Raw genomic sequence first — 23,464 nt, forward strand, 5'->3', positions numbered from 1 at the left:
GAATATAAGGTATAACACACTTTTCGTCTAGGCTTTTTTCCCGGGAGCTAGATAATAGGCTAAACGTTGGCGCCGTTATATCAAACGCCATTTCTGCTGTATATATACGAATGAAATAAAACATGGATGAAATGGGGGCGGCGGGGAACGCCGATTACTATTATTGATCCGCAATACAGTGTGCATTCAATATAGCATTTTCATTGACCAATCACGTTACGTTATAAAACAATGTCCAATCCAGCTGTAATTTGGAGTAATATTATCCTACCGTCAGGCCATGTGATCGCCGGCAGCATTTCCTCACCACTCATCGGATTCTGGTAGATCGATATGCACATTGGCTAATCATAAATCCCATTATTCCACGCTGAAAAAACCGCTCGCCAAACTAATCCAAGATGGAGGATGTTCTGCTGGGATCAAGGAACTATGATCCGCCCACAGAATTGTACTTTTTCATTTTTTTTTTAAATTCACATTGATACTGCAGTGGAGCGATGGCGCCCCTAAGCGGGTTTGGCCGGTACTGCATGTTTCGAAAATCAAATATCTGAAAAGATGCTGGTAGTGGATCGGGTACCTAAGAAGCGCTATAAATATGGAATAAAACAATAACAACTCGTCACGTATATACTCGTGGCTCTGGTCCACATCGCGCTTTTTCAAAACACGTATATATACGTGGATGGACGGCATAGTGTTAAAGGGCCAACCACGTATATATACGTGATAAGCTTGTTTTTGCTTTTATTGCATTTTAATAACCTACTCAATGTCACCTGGTAGTGGCGCTGTCTCGAGAATAGAGTACTCCTTGTTTTCAGACCGGATGTTATTCGTTTTTCATTCTGGCCTACTTTTTCTGTTAGCCTGAAGCAAGGGCTTCAGCCGATCGCCTGGAATAGTTTTTGCGACGCCGAATTCAGTATGCAGTAAAGGAATATAGCATCAGCCAATGGACATATCGATCAATAACTGGGAAATCCTTTTTGGGATCCAACCGGCGTAAATTACAGCCCGATCGGGCCTTGCTCCGATAGCCAAGCCTCTCATCAGTGTATGAGGCTTCAATAACGAATGCCGTTATTGGTAATCAATAATCAGAAACAACTTCCCCCGCCCCCCCCCCCCTTTCATGCATTCATGGTGGAACATGATATCGATCATACACATTTTGATTTTTATCTCTAGCTTGTGTATGGCCGAAACGCCAATCGATTTAACGTTATTAGCTTAGCGCCCTGTAACTCGTTTTGCAGGAATTAGCCTAGACCAATCCAATATAACGTTCATATTCACGACGCTATAAAATGGGAACGTATTGATGCAACAATTATTTCTTTATGGCATATTGAAGGGAAGGTTTATAGTGTCAATTGACAATGACAATAGACACATAGCAATAATTTAAAATATAGATTTAGCTCTACAAACAACCTCACGCATAGTTAAAACTTGTTATGAGAAGCTGGCCTTAGAGTGGGGCCCGTCTAATCCCAGTGGCCGTCAATGTGTTAACGTTTTCAGAAAACGTTTGAGTTCCCCTGCTGGGAACTCCACACAGTTACCTTGAACTAACCATAACCATTGAACCCTAACTTTATATCTTAACCATAACCGTTAAAACAAACTATAATTATAGTAATGCTGTGTTTGTATCTGGGTGGGAAGGTTAGTCTAGCTGTGAGAGCACTTGCCCGCGACCACAATCATTGAGTGTTACTTTTGGACTTTTGCTGAAACAAAAAGTTAATATATGACTTCTACAACCCGGAAATATATTAGTCATGGCTATAACATAACGTACACGTACATTATGTACTTTTTTCCTGTGGTTTAGTACTTTATTTGCGTTTTCTGGTAACCTCGTTGCCTCAGGGCATGGTGATTGCAATTAGAGCCTTTTGAGGTGTTGTTGACCTATTTGAGAAGGGGTCAAATCCCCACCACATCCTACCCACCACATCCTACCCCCCCCCCCCCCCCCCCCCCCATCACATCCTAGCATTATTTCGACCTACACGCACACCCTGTTTGCATAATTTAAGCATAGCCATATCAGACAGGGCTCTACAGTGCGACCATATTGCTCGCATATGCCCCTAGAAATTAGGGATGCACAGATATGAAAATTTGCCACCGATACCGATTGTTCAACTAACACAATCGGCCGATACCGATATTTGTGGCAAAAAAATATATATTTGTAATTTTCTTTTTATATATTTTTTTGTAATTATTTTTCTTTTTTTTAATGAAACTACTGTATATTTGTATGTTTGTATTTGTAGGCCTCTTTACTTACTTAAAAAAAGGAAACATCAAGAAATATGTTTATGGTATTAATTCCACCATGCCATGTAGCACTATCGCTCTCCCAGTGGGTCTGGCGGCCTGCAACTGGATACTATTGTCTCAACCAGAGCTCTCAACCAATGCAATAGAACAATTTTGATTGACAGTCGATTCTGCCAATTACGTCACTCCGCTAGCACCCACCTCCTGCTGTTCTTACCACCAATCGGCAAGCGTTTATTCATTTTCTACTTCCGGGCATGCCGCCATTGATCTGCTTGCGAGAAGCCGAGAACCACAACAAGCTTACCGTAGCTAATACGTTAACTCCCCGGCCCGCGCTCCACAGGATGACCAAACGAGGCATAATGATTTTACTGCAACGAATGTTATAATAAAACAAAGCCTTTCTATACATTTGTCTGATTGAAAACTTTAGAATGGATTGGGTACAACTCTCAGGGCTCTATGAGCAACGGAAGGAACTGAGCTAGTATGAACGAGTAATGCTGGCTACTTGCTGTGTTCGGGTAAATACTATGCTGATGTTATTGAACGTGTAACACTAACTATATAACGTTAATGCCACAAAACGAATGTTTGTGTCATTTTAACAGCAGATACTTTCTTAAATGCCATCTTCCCGAGAGAGGGGTGTTGACGGGGAGCTCTGATGGGTTCGCTTGGTTGTGTTATTAGCATTGAACAGCTAACCGAAAGCTAGCGTTAACTAACGTTAAAGGTTTAGCCATAACGTTACCTTGGCTAAAGTTGGGGCTATTCATAATCTAGCAATAATGGCTGCAGACCTGCAAGCAAAGTACAGCAAGTTGGCAAAGGAGTATTCCAACGTAAATCACATTTTCACCAGTAACGTTAGTCTTTCCATATCCCGGTAGCTCATGCTAGCTAACCTAGCTCACGTTAGAGGATCCGACATGGTCAACACACATAGACACAGTTGTAAAAAAGGCGAAGCAGCGCCTCTACCACCTGAGACAGTTAAGGAAGTTCAGAGTATCGGGGAAGATACTCCAGTCCTTCTACTCCGGAGCTGTAGAGAGCATCTTGACTGGAAACATCACTGCCTGGTATGGAAACAGCACGGCACAGGACAAGAAGGCCCTACAGAGAGTGGTGCGCTCAGCCGAGCGTACCACGGGTATTGCACTACCTCCCCTGCAGGTTCTATACAACAAGAGGTGCAAATCGAGAGCATGCAGAATAATGAAAGACCCCCACCACCCCAATAACAGCCTGTTCCAGCTGCTGAGGTCAGGCAGACGCCTGCGAACCCCAGCTACTAGGACAGAGAGGCTTAGGCTCAGCTTCTTCCCCCAGGCCATCAGAGCCTTGAACAATGAACACTGAGTGCCACAGAACACTGATCTATCCACACACAAGCACACATGAGCACACACACGACACGCACGCTGTGCACGCTCACACACCAGCAGCCACTTTTAACACTTTAACATGAGCAGACACACACTCATGCCGCACACGCCCACACTCATGGCCAAAAAGGAAAGGTCACTTTAATATTAGTATAACAGTAACAGTGTATTGCACTACCTAAGTTACCTAGCATGTCCTATATGCCCTATAAATAACTATGTACAGATACCGAGATGTCCCACCATGTTACCTGTTACCCGTTTGTTGCACAATGTTGTTTTTTATTGGATTCTATTACATGTTGTACCACTGTATTGCACATCGTTGCGGGCAAGACCACCCGCATTTCATTGTATACTTGTATGCCGTGACAAATAAAACTCTTGACTTGACTTGACTTAGCGTCGTCACTGAGCGACCACCTCGCGTACACAATTAATGCCATGTTGCGGACAGCCATATCGGTGACAATGTTTAGCTTTTAGTGCCAAATGATAAGAGTCTGAAGCGGAGTCTCAAAAGAGAATGTTGAATATTTAGTAGTAACTTTGATGCAGTAGCTTGTGTGTGTGGGGGACTGGGGGCGGCGTTGTGCAGGACGCGACTGAACTTTTTTTTGCCTTTTGACGAGACACAAATTGATGGATATTTATCGGCTACTGCCATCGGCACATTTGAGCTTATCGGCCGATAGGCCGATTGCAGTCAACAAGGCACTTATCGGCCGATACCGATACCCGACCGATACATCGGTGCACCCCCTACTAGAAATATGTGTGTGCGAACCGGAAAAATCAATTACTCGCACGGTGTGAGAGTGAAGATTACAGCCTCAGTCGTGCTTTTTTTTCCCTCCACTGATAAAGTTAAAAAACTACAAGTCCCACATTGCACTCAAGCCAACGGTCCAATCACAGTAGAGTGACGTGACTGGTCATTTCCTTTATTTCCCTTGAAACCAATCGGAAGCTCTTATTTGCTTTTTTACTTCCTGAAAGTCCGCCATTGCGATATGCGAGACTTTCCCGAGACAGTAACTTATTCTAGTCTTACCAATAGCAATAGATTTTAGAACACCTATATTTATTAGGGGTGGGACGGTACGCATTCGAACCGTGTACCATACGGTACGACCCCCGCGGTTCGGGGCGTCTGTGTATCGTACGGTTCAGATGACGCGCAAATAAATAAAAGAAAATTGGCGGAGCCGGGAGAGGTGAGCACTGGCTGCAGGCAGCAGCAGCAGCAGCACTGCAGCCAGGTGCTAGTCAGTTTGTGTAAAAATGGCAAGCACAATATAAATCAATCTTCATTACGACTTTAAAAACATAGCCATTAACATTACATAGGCCTACACACATCTTGCCATAGCGTTAGCAGTTTGTACAACACAACGCACGTTTTAACTATGGTAGCCCGACGCAGCCCGCCAGCTACTACTGTACAGTCAATGAAAGGTTACCGTAGCTACTAGCTAGCATAGGAGGAAATGGGAGTCTGAGAGGCGGGGTGTTTCAAAGACAATGATAGGCGTTTATTCAACAACCAAGAAGGCTAACATACAACTGTGTTTTACTAACTCCAACCGGGACTATTGCCGCTGTCCCACTGCATGTTGATGTTATGAACTCCTCCGGAGCTGATAACATTGCCTGAACTGATGGCGGCTACGTGGCGTAGTGGGCAAGGCGCTCGCCACGAATGCGGAGACGCTGGGCTCGCCTGTTCGAGCCCAGCGCTCCACATTGCTTACAGTTTAGCTGGTCGTTCATACTAATACACATTGGCCGTATTAGGGGGTGGGAAACTGATGGGTGGGGATCGGGCGTTGTGGACAGCGACTCCTACAGGTCGGTTGGTGCGCCTGCACAGTAGAATCAGGAAGTGTCGGGGGCAGCGTGAGCCTCCCACGCGTTACTCCTCGCCACTGAGAGATCGAGCTGCGCAGGTGAAAAGATGCGACTGCTGTTACCTCAAGTACCGGAGGGGACTTGTGCTATGTATGACTTAGTCCACATTGCAGCCGGCTTGTGGGAGGCAAGAAACAGCGTTCGTGACAGGGGAGGGTTGAATTGGATGATACGAAATTGGGATGGGAGAAAAATATAGAAAAATGGGAGAAAAAGTGGATTAAAAAAAAAACATTGCCTGAACTGAAGGTCCGTCGCGCTAAAATGTCCCTGCGGACCCGCCAACCCATAGATAGTTCCAACTCACCGAATTACGTAATCCACCACAGTTGCACTCAATATTTAAATAATGTTAGTCTACTCTAAATAAATGTAGACAGATAATGTACGTATTTTAAAAATAGAATGAACAGAGCAGTGTTGTTTTTAAACAGTACAGTGTGTGTGTGTTAGTTTGACGTATGATAAGAAATCCAGCCATATTCCTTTCATTGTATTTCAAATACTGCACTTTAATTTCAAGCAGAAAACTAATCTTTCCATTAAGAACTGACAATCAGGGAATTTAAACATGGTTGATATTGTTTTTTTGTGTTTATATTAAAGAAAGGAAAGTCTAGTGCTGGCTGAGCATATTGTTTGTTTGCACTAAGTTAATACTTTGACAAATGTAGCCTATATTTTTCAGTCAGTTCGGTCTTTGTGTGCCAAACATTATTTAAGGCTGTAAACACTGTAAACTATTTTTTTTATATATAAATGATAAGCATATTTAGATTTTTGAGTGTTACATTTTTTTTAATAAAAATTTACGTATATCGAACCGAAAACAGTGACCCCAAAACCGTGATACGAACCAAACCGAATTTTGTGAACCGTCCCACCCCTAATATTTAGCGATAGCAATAGTAATATAACGTTAATGCAACAAAACGAATGCCTTGCTTTGTTAATCATAACGTTGATGCAGTAGCGTATGCCGTTGTGTTGGCTGTAACGGACATAACAACATAACACTGTGTACACATAAAAATTGCGATAATCGATTCTAACATTTTCAAATCGATAGTTGAATTTTCCCCTTAGGATCGATGCATTGCGATGCATTGTTACACCCCTACACCAAAGTCACTGGCCCACTGTGCGTGTGTGTATGTGTGTGTGCTAACTTGGCTAGCGTTATCAACAGCAGAGGTGGGTGCAAGCGGTGTGACGTAATTGGCAGACTCGACTGTCAATCAATGGTCTACCTGACACGCAAACTCATAAACAATGTTTCTGTACTGGAGGTGTACAGTATTTCAATAGGCAACCCTGAAAGGATTATTTTTCTAGAAGAGCAACACTAGCCAAAACATAGGCATTGTATGCATAAAAGGGGCAAAAGCTAAAGTTAAGTGATTGTTACTTTTGTAGCAGTAGTTTGATTTAATAGTTTATTTGATAGGGACAGCACATGTTAATGAACATCAAGTACAAAATACAAAATGTAAACATGCAGGGTTGTAGCAAGAGCTAATTTACACCAGGAGACAGCAAAACTCTTTCAATAAATAAATAGCCTGCTTAGGGTAAAAGCATTGTGACAATCAACGATAAAAACAACAATAAAAACAAGAAACAAGTTCCATAAACTAAATCAGATTAAAAATTATCACAGTTCTGGTTTGCCTTAAGATGCAGTTTAAGATGAGTCTTGAACATGTGGGGCACTCTCTAATCACAACTGGTAGGCTATTCCAGTAGTTACCACCTTTAACAGAGAACACAGTTTTAGCAAAGGTAGTATACCGAAAAGGCACCTTACAGTTAGGGATGGGTACCGAATTTGGTACTTTTGAGGTACCGAACCAAAACACGCCGGTACTACCGAGTATCGATTCAAGTGGGATACAAAAAAAAAGGTTATTTTTTTTACCTTTTTTCTTTTCATGTCAACGTTCACACGCACAATAATGCTTACCTAGGATTTGACTTGATTCAACAACAAAGCAGTCGGAGCAATGGCAAGCCGAAAACTGTCGAAATTGTAGTTACCGGTATTTGAAGTTTGGATTTTTTTTTTCATGACCGAGGTAGGCAAATAAAATTTCTTGAGACTAAAGTACCGAAAAAAGGTACCGGTATCGATTCACAGGTACCGGTACCGTATCGGTTCAAATGTGAAAGGTACCCATCCCTACTTACAGTCCCCTCTACTGATGGCCCTGGTGGTAATGCCAGTGTCTCCTTTTTGTTTAATGTCACTGCCTTTTTTTATTAGGCCTAGTTGTTGGCTACAACTTTGCCACAGTAGGCATTAATCACTTAATAGTTCAAATGTCTGTGTCCCATTCCCGTTTGCACACGCAGATACACACACACGCACACAGTGGGCCAGTGACTTTGGTGGTATGTGCTATTGCACAGATGTGTGTCCCGTTCCCGTTTGCACATGCACGCACAGTACAAATATACATTTATTTTTAAAAAGAATAAAAAAACTCCATTAATTGAAATATTTTCACTGTGCTAAATATTTTTGTGTGCTCCTAAATTTCTTTGTGTGCTCCTAAATTTGTTCATTTAGGAGCACATGTGCTCCTTGGGAAAAAGGTTAGCGTAGAGCCCTGTCAGACCATGTGTATTGGAAGCTATCACCAGCAGTAGTAATTTCTGTAACTCTTCAGTAACAACTTGAATCGTCCCTATTGGGAAGAAGGTGATGGGGAGACAACACCCTGAGGAGTGGTGGTGCACTTGCGTGTGCAATGTGGGACCTTTATTGTGTCGTTGGCCTACCTGGCGGAGGCTGGCTGTAGCTGGGATAACCAGAGCTACTGTCTGTGTTCTGGCCGTAGCCTCCATACCCCTGCTGACTGTAGCTCTGGCCAGAGGACTGCTGCCCATAGCTCTGGTTGACCCCACTACCACCATAGGAGCCATAGCTGCAAGGGAGAAGAACAATGTAGTTAAAAATAAATGTCCCTCTTAAAACAGAGCCCACACACATCTCTCCTAAGGTATTGGACAGTTTAGCCTAGCTTTGTGGACATCTCTCCAAATAGACAATGTTCTAGTCGGGGACATCTTCCACGACCACCAGTACATTCTAGAGTAGCTGGTATACGAGGGATTCTACCAAATGGGTGCCATGTTACTGTTAAATACATTTTATTATTAAGCAAAGTGTCCTGCACATTAGTCCAATTGCAAATTTAACTAATATAATTTAAAACATTGAAATAATCTACCTAGAACACTTGAAAAATTGCATTTTTGGCCTGTCCCCAGCCTCTAACTACACTTTACCATGGAATATAATCATTAAAATCCTTCAGAATTTTTGAATTTTTTTTTGTGACTCCATATCCCATATCTGCTTTGCATAAATCTTATTGACAAAGTCCATAATATTTAAATTAAAATATACATTTTAGTCATGTCCCCAGGTTTTCACTCAGTCCTGTTACCCCGACACATTCTTCCATCTGGAATAAATGGAACACACCTTAAGTCACATGTTCAATAGGCAGTTGCTTAATTTGAATGTTCTGAAGACCATGGGAAGACCAAAGTAATTATTTTTGGTGAATCACTACATTGTGCTCTGTGTCCTCATGCTGTTAGCATAGATGCCATGTAGCTATATTTTGTATATTTGCTATGCTAAAAACTCAGTCCTGTTACTCATATGAACAGGAGATCTTTATGTTTTACAGTTGTAATTACTTAAGTTGTTTACATTTATCAGTTTTACAATGTTAATACCTTACAGGGAGCCAACGGGTGTTTTTGACTCCTTTCTGGGCTCCCACAGGCCTATACTGTAGGCATAACACTGGCTAAATGTAGGCCTACAAGAGGCATTTCAGTTTGTAAGTGTTCCATCCACAGGAAGTGACATCTAGGTGATACGCAATGAACTTCTGGCCTATTCTCGTGTATAAGCCACTGGGGTGGGACGATACATCGATCCAGATCGATATATCGATCTATTATCAATAATCAAATAGGATCGATGCAACGTAAAAAGATTGATTCATATTGCGATACTCTTATTTTGAAAATCCGGCGACGTCATCGCCCAGTGTTGTGAAACTCCATTTAACATCAACAGCACACAGCAGTAGCGTCTAGAGCGTCACTAGAGCAAGACTAGTGTGCCTATTCTGTGACCCAAAACATGTCCCTGCTGTTTTATTCCGCAACGGGTCCAATGCATCTAACCTGCTTTGCAATCCTCGCCACTCCATTATGCCCACGTCGCGTTAAAGATCGAAGATGACGTTACGTTAGCGTAAGCTAACAAGCTAACCGAGGGCCATAGGCAGCAGCGTTTCCGTTAGCCGGTAATTACCGGTATTTGACCGGCAAAATCTGTTGAAGTCCGACATATTTAATCTCTCCGGTCATAGTGTCCGGTGAAAATAGTTCCCTCTGGGCACAGTTTGATTATTTGAATTGTATTTGGATGGGCTGGAGTTGGGTGGCCTATGCGATGAACGAAACAATCATTGCGTTTGTTGTCGTTGCTCAATAAACTATGACCGGAATTAATCTCATTTGTCCGGTAGATTGAAATCTTGCAGGTCACGGAGACCGGCAACAATTTTTTCTAACGGAAACCCTGATAGGCAGAGAGAAGTGGGGACTGGGAAGGAGGGTGCATTCTCGGGATGCGTCTATACTTTCCGCAACGGAGCTCGGTTTCCGGGTTCCTCCGATTGGCCGCGACCCCCACGTGACCCGCGCTAGCACGCCCCCTTATCCACCGCTGCCGCTCGCCGCTGTGTTTGATGCTCGCGAGTCAAGAAACGCGCTGTTGGTAACACCACCCACTTCAATGACAGAGCTCTCTTGTTTAATAATATTGTCGCGTCATCTTAATATGCTGCTTATGCAGTTATCAGCTGTATTTGGCATAGACGCCCGAGTCAAGAAATGCAGTCATCTTAATCTTAATATGCTGCTTATGCAGTTATCAGCTGTATTTGGCATAGACGCCCGAGTCAAGAAACGCGCTGTTGGTAACACCACCCACTTCAATGACAGAGCTCTCTTGTTTAATAATATTGTCGCGTCATCTTAATATGCTGCTTATGCAGTTATCAGCTGTATTTGGCATAGCTGAGTCAAGAAACGCTATTGTCGCGCCGCCACTCTGAGTCAAGAAACGCAGTCATGGGCGCCCCAGTGGCGAACCACATAGCACGCTCAGCCGCGACACGGGCGACCCGGGTTCGATTCCCGAATCAGTCGTTATTTCCCGAATGTCTTCCCCCCACTCTGTCTCCCGTTTCTCCTCTGTCTCTCCCTACTGGACTGCCCAGTAGTAATAAAGCGATAAAACGCCAAAAAAATTAATCTTTAAGAAACGCAGTCATCTTAATATGCTGCTTATGCAGTTATCAGCTAGCTGACTAAATGTAAATCTTATGCAACGCCAGTCAAGAAACGACCGCCTCAGCAGCATCACGCATCAACTGTAATGTGTGGTGGACTTAAACATATTTACAATTAGCATTTTATAAAGTAGAACTGTAATGTTTACTTTCTCAGTCAGCGCTAAGTGCAGCATAAAGTCAAGTCCATGCCGCTTATGCCGCGCGCGCGTCAATACACAGGCGAGCTGTAGCGGCAGCGGTGGATAAGGGTTAGGGTTAGGGTCACGTGGGGGTCGCGGCCAATCAGAGGAACCCGGAAACCGAGCTCCGTTGCGGAAAGTATAGACGCTCTCGGGATAGCCCCACTAACAGGATCTGGCCGGTACTGCACCTTAATACAGCTCTGTGACAGTGAATAGGATATTAATATCGAAAAAAAGAAAACGAACCAAAAACAGTGAACAGGAGGTCTATTTGTATTAACACTTTGATCGCCATGGGTTAAATTCATAATTTACCATCCCTCGCCATCTCTATTTGTCTATGGAGAAGTTCCCCTTCTTTGCAGGGCTATAACTTTTTAAATTCTATTGCTAAATTGCCATTATTATGGCCCATTCAATGTCCTATATGTATTGTTCAGGGTGTAGCAACGTTAAACTTTTTCATTCACATATTCATACTAAAATATGGTCTAAAGCAGGGCTATTCAACTAAATTGTTCAGGGGGCCACATTGTCAGAAACCCATGGGGCCAGGGGCCGGACTGCCACGGAGCCTCCCCGTGCTATGAATATATGTACACTTGACACAACACGCAACCACATTTTCACAACTTTTCTTTAACTACATTGCAAAAGTAGTATACTTTTCAAAAAAAGTGCTTCATTTATGTGCCACATCTGCAACATCTCCTGCAGAAAGTGCTTCATTTATGACTGTGCAACAACTGCAACATCTCCTCTTCAACATTTCAATATAAAAATAAAATAAAAAACAAACAAGTGCATGATGTGCATCTGAACATTCTAACATCAACACTTGAACAAAAAAACACATTTATAGTGCAGCTGAGCTTATGAAAAAGTGCTTCATGTCTGTGCAACAACAGCAAATCACAGCATCTTATTAGCACTTATTGTCCACTCTTAACTCTCAAACATCAGGGGGGTGGGGGGCAGACAGGCCTAGCCTACATACACACATCTAATGAGAGCGATTGCACTTCTTTGACTGGGCAATGGCAGAGAAAGAGGGTTCATAGGAAGTGAGGGCTACCCGCAAACAGTGATGCAAATGCTCATTTGTCAAGGAGGCACGTTGCTTGTTTTAATGGCATTCATGTGAGAGAAACTGGATTCACAGGTGTATGTTGAGCCAAACATTGTTAGCACAGATATTGCCAGCGTTTTTATTTTGGGGAATGTCTTGACATGAATACACTTTATCCAAAATGTTGTGGTGGATTCATTCTCAAGTGCCTGCTTCAGAGCAGATGATGCTTGCATGTCAATTATTTCAAGTTGCAGGAGACCTTCATCAATGTGAAGTGATGCAAGGAACTCTTGTCCTTTTGTGGAAATAGCAGCTACATTGGCAAATGGGTTGCTCACAAAATGCATCAATTCTCTGGACATGTCAAATTCATCAAATCGACTTGCAAAGTTTTCCCTCAATTTATCAATGAAATCTGTCATTAATTTAGTGACTTTTGGCTCAATTGTGCGTGTTAACGTTGACATGAAAAGAAAAAAGTAAAAAAATAAAAATAAAAAAAAATATTAAAAAAATATATTTTTTTTTAATTTTTTATTATTATCATGTAATCTTTGGCGGGCCGGTCAGAATCATCCCGCGGGCCGGATCTGGCCCGCGGGCCGCCAGTTGAATAGCCCTGGTCTAAAGTATAAGTATGTTTTTATCGTTTTCTGCAGCTTTCTTCAGAACGTGATTTATAGCCCTAAATGCATTATATTGATGATCAAATACAGTTTGGTAGGAATCTGTGCGAGATAAAAAATGTCAACTGGATGTGCTTCTAGGAGTTACTACATATCATCTGATGATGACCGGATGGGCGGGGGATCGTTTATAATTCCGTGGGCAACGTTAGATGATTCATCCAGAGTGGGTCATATGTTCATCTTCATCATAGCAGTTTATATGGAACACGTTAGAATATAACGCTGAATCTTACCGTGGCTTCCTCGCGCCGCTGGCAGATGAGCGTGGAACAGAATTTTTTCTATTATGGGATGGAGAAATGCCCGATCCATTTCCAGGTTGTATAATAGTATATACGTCCAAATCATGTTGTTTTTTCGAGTTATTTGCACCGATCGATGTTCACTTTGTCAAGACAGTCTCTCTAACGATAGCGAGTGCCCGGACCACATATGGATGAGCACTACCGGTTCAAAGGCTCATTTCCGGTTGGCGATCTGCCGATCGGCCACCAGATGGCGCTCTTGAACCGCTAGAGAGTTGAGTGGAGCTTTGCAGTGTGTCTCAGGGCTCGGGAGAGGAAATATGATTTCGATTACAGATTTTTGAAATATTGACATCAAAGACGAGTTACGGCGTCTTCGGCAGAATGAGCATGGCTAGGAATGACGTCTAAACTCGTCCATGGCGATCATAGTGTTAAAAACAATAGATTGTTTTTCATTTAAATGTCTGGAAGAGCTCAAAAATAAAAATGTCAAATGATATTTCCATTGCCTTTTTTGTTGTTGATTTAAATGTTACTGATTGTGTTAACCCTTTGATCGCCATGCTTAAATTCATAATTTACCATCCTCCGCCAGCCCTATTTAATATGGAGACGTTCCCCTTCTTTGCAGGGCTATAACTTTTTTAATTGTATTGCTAAATTGACATTACTATGGCCCATTCAACGTCCTATATCTATTGTTCAGGGTGTAGCAACGTTATACTTTTTCATTCACATATTCATACTAAAATACGGTCTAAAGTATAATGTTTTTATCGTTTTCTGCAGCTTTCTCCAGAACGTGATTTATAGCCCCAAATGCATTATATTGATGATCAAATACAGTTTGATAGCAATCTGCACGAGATAAAAAATTTCAAATGGACGTGCTTCTAGAAGTTACTACTGATCATCTGATGTTGACCGGATGGGGGGGGGGGTCGTTTATAATTCCGTGGCCAACGTTATACGATTCATCTAGTGTGGGTGATATGATCATTAGAGCAGTTAGTATCGAACACGTTAGAAAATAACGTTGAATCTTACTGTAGCTTCCTCGTAGCGTTGGGCGATGAGCGTGGAACAGAAATGTTCCTATTATGGGATGTAGAAATATGCGATCCATTTCCAGGTTGTATAATAGTATATACGTCCAAATCATGTTGTTTATAGAGTTATTTGCAACCGATCGATGTCCAGTGTATCAAGATGGAGTCCCGCTAACGATAGCGAGTGCCCGGACGAAATATGAGCGAGCACCACTTCCGGCGCATCACTTCCTGTTTGGGCGATCCGCCGATCGGCCACCAGATGGCGCTCTTGAACCGTTGGAGAGTTGAGAGGGGATCAACAGGAGATCTCAGGTCTCCGGGGGAGAAATATGATTTCGATCACAGATTTTTGAAATATTGATATCAAAGACGTGGTACGGCGTCTTCGGCAGAATGAGCATGGCTAGGAATGACGTCTAAACTCGTCCACGGTGATCATAGTGTTAAAAACAATAGATTGTTTTTCATTTAAATGTCTGAAGAGCTCAAAAATAAAAATGTCAAATGATATTTCCATTGCCTTTTTTGTTGTTGATTTAAATGTTACTGATTGTGTTAACCCTTTGATCGCCATGCTTAAATTCATAATTTACCATCCTCCGCCAGCCCTATTTAATATGGAGACGTTCCCCTTCTTTGCAGGGCTATAACTTTTTTAATTGTATTGCTAAATTGACATTACTATGGCCCATTCAACGTCCTATATCTATTGTTCAGGGTGTAGCAACGTTATACTTTTTCATTCACATATTCATACTAAAATACGGTCTAAAGTATAAGTATGTTTTTATCGTTTTCTGCAGCTTTCTCCAGAAAGTGATTTATAGCCCCAAATGCATTATATTGATGATCAAATACAGTTTGATAGCAATCTGCACGAGATAAAAAAATTCAAATGGACGTGCTTCTAGAAGTTACTACTGATCATCTGATGTTGACCGGATGGGGGGGGGGGGGGGTCGTTTATAATTCCGTGGCCAACGTTATACGATTCATCTAGTGTGGGTGATATGATCATTAGAGCAGTTAGTATCGAACACGTTAGAAAATAACGTTGAATCTTACCGTAGCTTCCTCGTAGCGTTGGGCGATGAGCGTGGAACAGAAATGTTCCTATTATGGGATGTAGAAATATGCGATCCATTTCCAGGTTGTATAATAGTATATACGTCCAAATCATGTTGTTTATAGAGTTATTTGCAACCGATCGATGTCCAGTGTCCAGGCCCTGCGGTCTTACAGTGCTCGGTCACACCTTCATGGTTTACCAATCAACCATCACAACTACTACAGCCCCAATACGCACGCACACCAGCGGGACCCGGGGATCTGAGTGCAGGGAATCTCTATTTAGCCTCAGTTGTAGAGGCGTTACTGGCGGGAACCACTGGGCAGTACGAGAAATAACTAATTTGAGACCCATCCCCAACGCAACCCTCCTTTCCCAAAGAGGGCCCGAAACTGCGACCCTTAGCAGCACGGTGGGCGCGGTGCTGTGGGCCTGATGCCGGTGCGCGGGTGAGGTGGACCTGACCAGCCTGACCCTATAATGTCGGCCAGCGGAGTACACCTCTGCCATTTTTACCAGATCCCTCCACGCCTGCCGGAGTGTGCCAGAGCTGAGGCTACTAGACGGCGCTAACCTTAAGAGAGCGATAGTTACTCCCTCCATTTACCCATGCTCCTCCAGGCCTATAGGTCTGGGCCAAACTATAGAGTGCTCCTTAGGCAAGGCAAGTTTGTTTTGGTAGTGTAGGTAGTGGTAGTCAATGCAGAGGTCTAATGACTTACATATTAATACATTCAGCAGTTTGTCTCTGTTGTCTTATGTCCCTTTTGTTGAAGATGGAGGGGACCCAAGCTGCGCAGGAGCCAGAAACACCCACATGGCATGTTCCAGCAGCCAGAAACACCCACATGGCATGTTCCAGCAGCCAGAAACACCAACATGGCATGTTCCAGCAGCCAGAAACACCCACATGGCATGTTCCAGGGGCATGACGCACCCACCCTCTACTCTTATTTTTACTTGTTACTATTTTCTTGCACTGTTGAGTGTATCTATTGTTGTTAAATTGTTTGCCCTGATGAAACACAATAATTCCATTACCTGTAAATTACGGCTGTATTGTTGTATTTGTGTTCACTTCTGGATAATGTGTAAGATTAACAGTTTATCAGTTTGCTGGGCCCTTCTGAAGGACCCCCGGTGGTACCAGACCCCCACATTGAGAACCACTGGGATTCACATACAGACACTCATTCCGGTTATCCAGTGCTCATTCCCATATGTCCTTCCTGTTACTGAGAAAAAAAATGAAATACCTAAAAAAATCTCAATTATGTTTGGTCCACCATTTATCCAATTAATTATAATTTACACTATGAAAATTTTTTTGTTACAAATATTAATTATTTGAACATGTAAGCAACCATTTAATAAAAATAAACAATTAATTGAAGGGAAAGCAAAGGAATTACTTGAAACGCTTTTTAAATGACAGTATGACACATGAGTTTTGGTAACAGGACTGAGAAAATGTCAACCATCTTTGATTGATTGTATTGAAAACTTTATTAACAGATTGCAGAATGGGTACAAATACAGTACGGCTCAATACAAACAATTGTTAAGGGGATGCGGACCACAAAAGGCTTTCGTCTTGTTTACATCAGGGTCCCCCATTTTGACTTTGAATTCACTTAGAAGCCTTCTAAGAAATTAAATAAAGTTGCCCGAGATGGACCAATACACATTTTAAATAGTTATGTATGTTCTTAGATTTAATGTTGAAAAAAAGCTAAAAGAAAATAATTTGGAAGAGTTACAACTAGCAAATGGCACACTTTCGGCAGAATCCCTCATACCCAACCTCTAATGTGCATAGGACGAGGTTGGGTGAAAATACCATAGGCCAGAAAACAAATGCTCGACGCGATGTAATGTAAAGATGTGAAATTACTTTGTTGCCAACGCGAAGTTGCAATATTCAGTCGATGTTTGTAAAAATGCAGTGTTTATAATCCCAGCACTATTTGCACAATGGCTTTTCCTCAAACGAAGCTACGCAATCCGACACGTGATTATGTGAAACAGCAGGTAACTTCAATTAGGGAAACCCATAGGGAGCAACATTTTGAGTAGGGTGAATGTCATAAATGTCGCGCGAGAGCCCCCCCCCCCCCAACCCCCATCATCCGCATGCGCAGTAGTGCACGGCACAGTACAAGCCCCGAAGCCCCGCCCACGCACAGCAACGCACAGTACAAGCCCCGAAGCCCCGCCCAGACATTGGGATCTGCAGATTTATGCTATTGAACATTTTGGCATTATAAACATTGCACTTTACAAACGACCAACTGAATATTGCTACTTAGGTAGTGTAATAACAAAGCCAACTAAGTAATTTCATGTATTTGCATTACGGCGCGCCATTTTCACCCAACCTCGTCCTATGCGGTTGAACACAGTAACATGTTGGGTAGTCGACCAGTGCTACTTTTAGAACTGCTCTACTGCCAGTCAATTAGACTGATGTTGAGGACGAGAGTAGCAGTTCATGTCTAGACACTGAACGGTCCAAGATATCAAATTAATTGCGCGTTCTGTATATCAGGGTCCACTACCCCCTGGCTTTATAAAGACGAGCTTGGTTTGACTGAGGTTAATCCGTTTGGATCCGTAAACGTAAAATGACTTACCCTTGGGCAGGTGTTTGGGAATAATCTGGAAGGGGGATACATAAATTAATTAATAAAGTGCAATCACTGTAGCTTGTTAACAATGTGATAAAGCGGGAGACACTTTATGTGTGACTGGTGTGAAAGCCGTCTCCATTACGGAGCTGTAGCTCGTTACTAGGCCAAACCCAGCAGCAACATTCTAGCTATGTGGTCTTGTGACTCAGACAACCTAACTGGCTAACTTTAGCCACTCTGGTTTAAATTGGCATGTACTGTTGTTACCTACAATATACACGAAATAGCAATAGGAAAAAAACATTCGTAGAAGGCTTTATGGGCGTATAATGGGATACGTTTGTTTTTTAATGCTAGCTCACTTTAGCCATATCGCTAGCTGGCTAGTTTAGCCTTGCAACGTTAGCTTCTTGGAACAAAATATCTACGTTACATTAGCTAGATAGCTCGTCATACGTCAATACATGCTATAATATAAGAAGATCCAACCAGTTTATACGTGTGTTTCTTACCATTAGACGACATTTTGGCAAGAAGAAAACGAGTTTGTTGTCAAACGCTAGAAGCTAGCAAAATCTCGTTGGCTACTGCTGACCAATCAACTGCGCCGCCCAGTGGTTGCTCTTACCAACTGCACTGCAGTAGGCGCATGACCGACACACGACGGTTTCACTGTGGGCGGGATCCACAGAATGGATTGCACGGTGCTGAATGAATGAATGAATGAATGAATGAATGAATGAATGAATGAATGAATGAATGAACACTTTATTTAACAGATTGCAGAATGGGTACAATACAGTACGGCTCAATACACACAATTGTTAAGGGGATGCAGACCTGAGAAAGACGTTTGTCTTGTTTACATCAGGGTCCCCCATTTTCAATTCATATAGACATTTATGACATACACAACATACATGACATTTATGGCATAGGGACATATAGGTATTTAGTACTGATACATTTGTGACTTCAAATATACAGTACTGTTACCCCTAGATCCTGACAGAGTATATACATATGATGGGGGGAGGGGACTGTACATTAGGAGGGGGTGGGTGGGTGGGAGAGAAATATACATACGGCGGGGAGGGAATATAAGTATGCGGTGGGGAGGAGACTGTCTATTAGGAGGTGGTGGGGGTTTTGGGCATTTACGGTGGCCAGTTTCGAATTGCAGCCTCCCGTAGGTGCTCTTTAAGAGCGGTTTTGAATGTGGGTAGGGATTCACATTCCTTTACAGCTGTAGGGCGTTCCACATTGATTTGATTTGATTTGATTTGAAGTCTTTATTTCGAACATGCAATGAATACAACAAACAATAACAAAAAAGAAAAACAACTCAATCTGCATGTTCGAAAAGGAGTAGGAAGAAGCAGTGGCGGACTGGGACACAAATTCAGCCCGGGACATTCAGACGCACCAGCCCACACACCGGCCCCGAAACCGGCCCACACAACGGGCGTTATGAAACACTTGTCCAGTATTAAACAACCCAAGGCTGTGGCTAAGGAGTCAACATCAGGGAGACCAAATCTACACACCGCCCGTAGATGTGCACTCATGCACAGTGCACACACACACACAGACACACACATACATATACCGTTACTTCCCGTCATTGGCATATTTTTTTTTTTACTAACATCTTAGTGCCTCATTAGCCTAGGGATTAAGGATACATGAAGTATTAACTACACCATAATAATATTGAGGTTTTGATCCATAGAAAGTAGGGATGTCCGATATTATCGGCCTACCGATATTATCGGCCGATATCGGCATTAAAATGTGATATCGAAAAATATCGGTATCGGTTTTAAAGAAATAATATTTTATTTACATTTCTATAACCTTTATTTACCCAGGCAAGCAAGTAAGAACCAATTCTGATTTTATTTATTGTCAAAAGTATGCATAATGTTGTGTTAATTCCACAACAAGAGATATGTAAGGTTAATTACCTGAAATTATTCCATTTCTTGGGGCGGGAAACCCTGCATATATCGGTATCGGTTGATATCGGTATCGGAAATTAAGAGTTGGACAATATCGGTATAGGTAAAAAAGCCAATATTGAGCATCCCTAATAGAAAGGTCTGTGCTACACAATTTCAGTTAGATTGGATTTATTGTCCTTTAATTTGGCACTCATGACATTAGTTGCTTGCCGTTTAATCAACATTGAAAGACCCCCCACTTCCTCCCAGACACCCATTCCAAGAGCCTCTCTCTCTCTCTCTCTCTCTCTCTCTCTCTCTCTCTCTCTCTCTCTCTCTCTTTCTCTGTCTCTCTTTCTCTCTCTGTTTCTCTGTCTCTCTTTCTCTCTCTGTTTCTCTCTCTGTTTCTCTCTCTGTTTCTCTCTCTTTCTAGTATCTCCTGTTCATTAGAGTTTCCTGTTCATTAGAGTATCTCCTGTTCATTAGAGTCTCCTGTTCATTAGAGTATCTCCTGTTCATTAGAGTCTCCTGTTCATTAGTCTCTCCTGTTCATTAGAGTCTCCTGTTCATTAGTCTCTCCTGTTCATTAGAGTCTCCTGTTCATTAGAGTCTCTCATGTTCATTAGAGTCTCTCATGTTCATTAGAGTCTCATGTTCATTAGAGTATCTCCTGTTCATTAGAGTCTATCCTGTCCAGGAGACTCTAATGGACAGGATAGACTCTAATGAACAGGAGATACTCTAATGAACATGAGACTCTAATGAACATGAGAGACTAATGAACAGGAGACTCTAATGAACAGGATAGACTAATGAACAGGATATACTCTAATGAACAGGTGAGACTCTAATGAACAGGAGACTCAATGAACAGGAGACTCTAATGAACAGGAGATACTCTAATGAACAGGAGACTCTAATGGACAGGAGACTCTAATGAACAGGAGATACTAGAAAGAGAGAGAAACAGAGAGAGAAACAGAGAGAGAAACAGAGAGAGAAAGAGAGAGAGAGCGAGAAAGAGAGACAGAGAAACAGAGATAGATAGAGACAGAGACAGAGAGACAGAGAAACAGATAGAGAGACAGAGAGAGAGAGAGAGAGAGAGAGAGAGAGAGAGAGAGACAGATATAGACAAGAGAGAGAGAGAGAGAGAGAGAGAGAGAGACAGATATAGACAGAGAGAGAGAGAGAGAGAGAGAGAGACAGAGAGAGAGAGAGAGAGAGAGAGAGACAGAGAGACAGAGAGAGAGAGAGAGAGAGACAGAGAGACAGAGAGAGAGAGAGAGAGAGACAGAGAGAGAGAGACAGAGAGAGACAGAGAGAGAGAGAGAGAGAGAGAGAGAGAGAGAGAGAGAACCTACGTCACATGCACACGCCCCCTCATTACTCAAAGTCTCAATTTCATCCTAGTAACGAAACCCTTACTAGCTCCGTGTGGGGATACTGTGACTGAACTTGCAAATCCCTCCCCTTTTCCTCCTCTCGTCCAATGTCCTGGCTCCTGCAGTGCCACATGTCCTTTCCCCCTCCTAGGCCCTCCCACACCCCACCCTGTGCGTGCAAGGGCGGCGGCTCCACCCTTTCTTTTTTTGCATTCTCCATTTCTGCGCTTCTAGGCCTACTCGCGGTTGGGAGGAAACGTGAATCTCATTCACTGATGTCTCATGTCTCATTCAAGACTGGCTAACAAAAGCATGTCTTTCACTTAACACCAAGAAAACAGTGTGTATGATGTTCACAAAGTCACCAGTAGAGGTCACTCACTCTAATGTGTTTCTGGGAGAGGCGGAGCTGGACATTGTACATTAATTCAAGTATCTTGGGGTCACATTGGACTCTACATTGACCTTCAAAAAGTCATGTGAAGAAAGTGACAAACAGTCAAGTTTAACATCGAAAACTTCAGGCAGATCAGGCCCTGCCTGCCAGTTAATGCTGCAAGGATGTTTCTGCATTCAATGATTTTATCACACATCGAGTAGGCCTACTGTTTTATCAACTGGTCTCTTTTATATGTCACTACTCTTACACCAATATAATTACTCTACAAAAAAGCCATAAAAGTATTTGATAGGAAACAAATTTCATTTCATCACTGTAATGTTTTAGAAAAACATAACATGCTAAGTTTCGAGAATTTCCAAGTTTTCAAATATACTTGCTTCATGTACAAGGTTCTGCATGGACTTGCCCCTCCCCCATTGAATGAGTTCATCCAACAGAAAGCAGACACTGGCATTACCACCAGGGCCATCAGTAGAGGGGACTGTAAGGTGCCTTTTCGGTATACTACCATTGCAAAAACTGTGTTCTCTGTTAAAAGTGGTAACTACTGGAATAGCCTGCCAGTTGTGATTAGAGAGTGCCCTACAAACATACTCCATGTTCAAGACCCATCTTAAACTGCATCTTAAGGCAAACCAGAACTGTGATCATTTTTAATTTGATTTAGTTTATGCAACTTGTTTATTGTTTTATTGCCGGCCCACACACTGGCCCACACACCGGCCCACATAATGGCCCACACACCGGCCCAGATATGGCCCACACACTGGCCCACACACTACACCGGCCCACACACTACACCGGCCCACACACCGGCCCACATTAGTGGCCCACACACTGGCCCACACACTGGCCCACACACCAGCCCACACACTGGCCCACATACTGGCCCACACACCGGCCCACATACTGGCCCACACACCGGCCCACACACTGGCTCACATTAGTGGCCCACACACCGACTCACACACTGGCCCACACACCGGCCCACAGACTGGCCCACATAGTGGCCCACACACCGGCCCACACACCGGCCCACATACTGGCCCACACACCGGCCCACACACTGGCCCACATTAGTGGCCCACACACCGACTCACACACTGGCCCACACACCGGCCCACACACTGGCCCACATTAGTGGCCCACACACCGACTCACACACTGGCCCACACACTGGCCCACACACTGGCCCACACATCGGCCCACATTAGTGGCCCACACACTGGCCCACACACTGGCCAAAAAAAAAAAAAGTTAAAAAGTTAATAAAAAAAAAAAAAAAAAAAAAGTATATATATATATTTTTTTTTTTTTTTTTTTTGACCAGCCCACTTTGGTCCCGGCCCATCGGGATTCGTCCCGAACGTCCCGATGGCCAGTCCGCCACTGGGAAGAAGTATACACTTATTTAATCCTACCCCCTTTCCACTACTCAAATGAGTGTACTATTTTAAACATAAAAAAGAAAAGAAAAGAAAAAAAAAAGAACATATATATATATATGCAAAACAAAAAACAAAAACTATATATGTATAAAATAAAATAAAATAGAAACAAAATAAAAATGTAAACACCTGTGAATATCAAGTCCCTTCTTCATCCCTGTACCTTGTGAACATAATTTCCTTATACATCAGTTTGAATTGTCTCATGTTTGGACATTGCTTTAACACCACATTAAGACTGTTCCACAGTTTCACTCCACATATTGAGATGCAGTGTTTTCTCATGTTAGTGCGTACGTTTAGCACCTTTAAATTGTGTTCTCCCCTCAGATTATAACCCCCCTCCCTAT

General features: G+C 42.7%; 1 protein-coding gene across 1 annotated transcript in view; it reads right to left on the reverse strand.

The window, feature by feature from the left end:
- The window catches only part of fus (FUS RNA binding protein), a 78,530-nt gene extending 59,966 nt beyond the window's left edge, over nt 1-18,564 (reverse strand). Inside the window, exons 1-3 of the mRNA XM_084328767.1 lie at nt 18,448-18,564; nt 17,939-17,963; nt 8,388-8,533 (exon numbers count right to left, since the gene is read on the reverse strand). Coding sequence (XP_084184893.1) covers nt 8,388-8,533; nt 17,939-17,963; nt 18,448-18,460 — 184 coding nt within the window. The 5' untranslated portion in view covers nt 18,461-18,564. The remainder of the gene's footprint in view (nt 1-8,387; nt 8,534-17,938; nt 17,964-18,447) is intronic.
- Nucleotides 18,565-23,464: the final 4,900 nt, after the last annotated feature.

This window comes from Notolepis coatsorum (assembly GCF_963971535.1).
Source record: "Notolepis coatsorum genome assembly, chromosome: 14".
NCBI lineage: Eukaryota > Metazoa > Chordata > Actinopteri > Aulopiformes > Paralepididae > Notolepis > Notolepis coatsorum.